The 5,385-nt window shown below is 38.3% G+C and overlaps 1 protein-coding gene across 1 annotated transcript in view; it reads right to left on the reverse strand.

The window, feature by feature from the left end:
* Positions 1 to 5,385, reverse strand: part of plcg2 (phospholipase C, gamma 2) — a 61,143-nt gene that overhangs the window by 30,691 nt on the left and 25,067 nt on the right. Inside the window, exons 9-15 of the mRNA XM_020612722.1 lie at positions 4,844 to 4,916; positions 3,594 to 3,695; positions 3,287 to 3,405; positions 2,492 to 2,577; positions 2,057 to 2,174; positions 1,686 to 1,854; positions 1,490 to 1,585 (exon numbers count right to left, since the gene is read on the reverse strand). Of these exons, the coding sequence (XP_020468378.1) occupies positions 1,490 to 1,585; positions 1,686 to 1,854; positions 2,057 to 2,174; positions 2,492 to 2,577; positions 3,287 to 3,405; positions 3,594 to 3,695; positions 4,844 to 4,916 (763 nt within the window). The remainder of the gene's footprint in view (positions 1 to 1,489; positions 1,586 to 1,685; positions 1,855 to 2,056; positions 2,175 to 2,491; positions 2,578 to 3,286; positions 3,406 to 3,593; positions 3,696 to 4,843; positions 4,917 to 5,385) is intronic.

Consider the following 5,385-nt stretch of genomic DNA (forward strand, 5'->3'; position numbering starts at 1 on the left):
TATTGGTTTCCGTTTGTGGTGACTGCTGACTGACATAAGGGATGAGATTAAATAAATCCTGGAACTTAGCCTGGTCTGGAGCAGGCTAGCTCCACAGAATAAATCTCCATGGTAATTTATACCATAACATCCTACCGCCATCTAATCCAGCTTTAGTGCAACCGGATCATGGATAAATTGAGCCAGGATCACCAAGATATCCCGGCTTAATCCCTTATCCTAGTTTTGTGCAACAGGCCCCTGCACTGCACAGTATGACTTTCACACTCACCTCCTCTCCTACACAAAAGCTTTTTACAAAGAGGTAACAAAATACAAATCAGGCACAGGCAGGGGAAAATCCCTTAATTATTGTATGTGTGCTGTACACAAAGACATTTTTATTTCACTAGACCATGCATACTTTTTTCTAATGCATTTAAAAATCAGTGTAGCAACACACAGACTAAAGTTGAGCATCGGTGTGTTTGTAAACAAGTGTGTATAATTTCTACAGTTTCACTAGTGTGCAAACCGTCACATGCTGTATTTAAAATAGACATAAGTGGGCTGTATCAGGAAGCAAGATTAGTGAATTATCCAGCTAACTTTGGCTTTAAATCAGGTTAACTGATCAAAACTGTTCAGCTCACCTTCTGACCAATCAGCTGAGTGGAAAAATTAGGTCATTAAATTAGGAATGGTATAACAAATCAATATTTATCACTTTATCAGAAATAAAAACAAACACATATCTATGGTGGGTTTAAAACAGGACTTCTCACAAATACAGTAGTTCATTGTACCGACCATGGAATCAATAGCAATTGTAGCTGCATGGTAATTGTGCACACACTGTAATTATCTCAAAAACTATAAAATGTCAGGCCTTTTTGTTTGCTCAGACTGACCTTTTCTTGTGCTTTGGCAACAGCAAACATATATACTACCTCCAACAATTAATTATAACTGGACTTTTATATTTATAATATACTACAGTTTCTACAGCTTCCTATTCTGTTCTAGTTGTGTGATTATATCAAATGTATTTTACCTTGTTGTAAATCATTTGTGCTGCTGCAACAAGCACATTTCTCCACTGGATTTCATAGCATCATCTCATTTTTACTTAAATACTCCAATCAAGTTAGCTGATGTTTCAGCTTCCAGTATAAAGGTGCTGTAGATGGTCATTTATATTAGGAGTAGGACACGGACAGTTAATCCAAGGAGTGTTGTTGTGCTAGCTGAAGCTACAGTATTTCCTAACAGAACAAGGCATCTCCTGTGTTGCTCTTGCAATGTTACAACAAAAAAAGGAACAGTTGCGTAATCACTTTTTGCTGGTTGCAGTAAGCAAATTTCTCTGTTGGATTTCAGTTTCACCTCATGTCAGTCATCAGTCAAGTTAGTTGATTTCCAACACTGCTCAAGCTAGGAAATACAGGTTAACGTGGGTTCCTGGTGTTAAAACCTATCATACCTATTTGACCTTACTGATGGACCTTACCTGGTCCATAGGGTCCCAGATCTCCAGGTCTCCTTGTTTCTGCCCCTTCCTCAAGTCTTTAGTGATTCCTCCTTCCTCCATAGTGAGCTTCTTGTGCTGCACAAGGACAACAAGGACAGCACAGGCACGGTCATTACTAATGATAACACACACAAACACATACACACACACACACACACACACACACACACAGTACCTTGAGTATGATCTTGCCCTTCAGCTGTGCAGGTGAAGGTAGCTGCTCAGCCATCTGCTCCACAGGTTCCGTCAGCAGTTTGTTTCCAAACACCTCTTTGAAAATACGTGCCATCTGACGCTGCTGCTCTAAAGGGCAATGCTCCTCTATGGACAGGATCACTGGGAACCTGAAGCACGGCATCGAAGTGCATGGGAATAAATTCATTTCATAACAAGGACAAAGATAAATACGATTAAAACCAAAAGGACTCCACAGTGAAGCTGTGTAATTATTGTGGGCAACAATCATAAACACATTTTTTACAAAGTCAGGCCCATTATAACCTTGTGTGCGAACCAGACACAGACATGAGTTTTTGTGATTCTTACTCTGAAGTGACAAAAGCATGATCGTTAATAGCTTTGACCACATCCTCAAACTTGATCTTGGTTGTTCTGGTCCAGCCGTGGTAGATGATTGGCTCCCCAGGCCCCTCCCAACAGTCCACTAGATAGATTCAGCACCACACAAGACATACATGCTGTTTACAAGGAATCTAAACAACACGACCTACAAACTCCATTTTCACTATCTGGTAAACATCCACTGAGAATCAGCTGAGCCCCACCACATACTGTATGTGGACCAACCACTGAATTACAAGCAGTGTTTACACCTGCAACTTGTTCACTTAGGTAGTATTTAAGTATTTAAATCCGGCGCTAGAGATCTTTGTGTGGGGTAAAATAGCCAAAATATGGCCACTGTCTGCTAAACATGATTAAAATACATCCATGATCCAAGTGTAGCTGGTTGATACTGACATTCTACGCAGCGGCATCCCAGATGCAGGCAGCGCACATAGGCCTCTGTGGATGACTCGCTACGAAGCTGATCACCTGTCAGGTATCTGTGGAACAACACACAAAACAGGAGGCATGCTAGATTAGATATATTTCATAAAATTGAACTCCCACTTACGTTTTGTACCTAGAGTATGGAGGTTATGCTTTTGGTTCTGTTCGCTTGTTGGTTAATTAGAAGGATATAATTTAATACGTTTTTACTATGTAACTACTGGCTTTCATCTTTTTAGTAAATAAAATACTTTATAGATGAATGCTTTACAGATGAATTTTAATAAAGAAACAAGTTTTCAGTAGCTATGACAGCTTTCCACACATTTTTGTTTAAATTTGGTGGAGCTCCCCTTTAACAAAAGGTTGTGGCTTTCTAACTTTCTAATAAGGCTGCAAGGTTGATAAGTCATTGACAAATTGTGTAGTAATTTGCACAATAATCCATCAGTTATGCCTTTGTAAATGTTTATATGTTATTTTTCAGAAATGTAGCTTGATAGACAGCTGTATAGAAAGGTGGCATCATCATCATTCATAACCCCACCTACAAAGCTCAAATTAGCAGTCAGTTGTTGTGCTAACCAGTGGAACCAGCTACAACTGAGCACAACACAAGGTAAAGTTTCAATCAGTGAACAAAAACCACACTAAAAGAGAACAAAAACCAGCGAAAGGGATTTTATTATAATGTTACAACCTAAAATTGTTCACACTATTGTTCATAAGTGATGTACTGTAGCATTAATACACAATACTGACGTGTTGTGTGAGGAGCTGATCCAGTAATGGGACAGAGGATTGTTCATGTCCAGGTTGTTGATCTCTGAGAACTTCTCATCCCACACAGAATTCTCCTTCGAAAACAGGAAACTGAGGAACTAGAAGCAGGCACAGGGTTCACAATTAGCATTAAATGAACAGAGTCCTTTGTGTGATATTGGAGTAACAATAACACTCCAAGTATAACAACAACAACAACAGAGCTTTAAGTCTCATTTTTCAAACAAAACTGTCATAATATTTGCCTATTTTGTCTCTGTCACACAATAGAGCAAGAGCAGAATACCTCGCTGACAGTGAATTCGGGGTCATTGGTTTTTCTCATGGTGTCATCAATAAAGGTAGTCATCAGCTCTCTGACCCGGTTCAGATCACTGGCCCAGGATTCCTGAGGGTGAGGACACAAAGAGAAGACACAGAGAGAAAGAATTATAGCAAATGGTAGTATATATAAGTCTTACAGTAATAAAATTTGAGTCATTGAATAAGAGATTGAATTGCTTCTGAAATATTGGTCTGTGCTCAGATAATACTTTTATTTAATTCAAACTGGCAAAAAGAAATTTACTCTATAAATGAAATTATGTCCACCTTCTAAAATCACACAAGGTAACTTTCCTTCACTGCGAATGACAACACAAACATGTTTCCACACAAAGAACCATTTTTACTGTGAGGATATAACAACTATCTCTGAATAAATCCTTGGATGCTGTGGCCATAAGCCTCTGAATGACAGAGGAGCTTTGAGGGTTTTGAACATAGAGAAGCCAAAAATGTGCTGTTATGAAAAATGTGCTTGCCAGTTGATGCAAACACTTGATTGAGATGTTTATGGTATTTTAAATGCATTTTGCTGGAGATATAAAGCGTTCAGCATTTTGTGTGCATAACCTTTGGATTTGTGTGTAGAGTTTTGAAAGAATGAAACCTAGTTTCAGAACAAGTGTGAGAGCAGTTGTAAAAACCTGTAAACCATTAGCCAAATGATAATGACAATATAACTTTCTTATCAGCTTATTTGAGACACAGAAGTTTGGTGTCCTGGCACCACCCTAAACTGATTTTCAATCATATTTCTTTACTGGCTATAATTAAATTCTGGGTTTTATTTCATTTTCCCTGTATTTTGTATGCTCTAGCTGGGCACATTATTTGTTTCCATGTCCACATCACTAATGTCAAAAACTAGATGTCAAATAACTTTCTCTAACTAGACTCTGACAAAATTGGCCCATAGTATATTTGTAAAAATATTTATTTATGTATCTCGAATCACTGCTAAAATCTTATGCTAGACATCCTGGTGTATCATTCAATCCCAACTTAAATCTTAATCGAGTTTATTTTACAATTGAAACACATTTCTCCATAAAGTATTCACTTTTCAAAACTGTTGACACAGTTCTCATTACTGACATGCAGCTCAGCACAGCATCTAAAGTGAATTAATGCAACACCTTCATACACATCTCAGGATTAACTCTTGTATCAGAACACTGACAAAACAGGAGCAAATCACTCTAAATTTTTTACCTGTTGCTGGTACATGAGGAATCGTTGGAAGTCATGGAGCAGAACTACTGAGGCATCTGGTCTATCTGTGTTACTGTGTAATAGAAAAGAGCAACCGCCAAATGAAGGCATGATCACAAACTACAAACCATGTACAGTGCCTTGCGAAAGTATTCGGCCCCCTTGAACTTTGCGACCTTTTGCCACATTTCAGGCTTCAAACATAAAGATATAAAACTGTAATTTTTTGTGAAGAATCAACAACAAGTGGGACACAATCATGAAGTGGAACGAAATTTATTGGATATTTCAAACTTTTTTAACAAATAAAAAACTGAAAAATTGGGCGTGCAAAATTATTCAACCCCCTTAAGTTAATACGTTGTAGCGCCACCTTTTGCTGCGATTACAGCTGTAAATCGCTTGGGGTATGTCTCTATCAGTTTTGCACATCGAGAGACTGAAATTTTTGCCCATGCCTCCTTGCAAAACAGCTCGAGCTCAGTGAGGTTGGATGGAGAGCATTTGTGAACAGCAGTTTTCAGTTCTTTCCACAGATTCTC

The sequence above is a fragment of the Monopterus albus genome, unplaced genomic scaffold (genome assembly GCF_001952655.1).
Source record: "Monopterus albus unplaced genomic scaffold, M_albus_1.0 scaffold127.1, whole genome shotgun sequence".
NCBI classification, from domain to species: domain Eukaryota; kingdom Metazoa; phylum Chordata; class Actinopteri; order Synbranchiformes; family Synbranchidae; genus Monopterus; species Monopterus albus.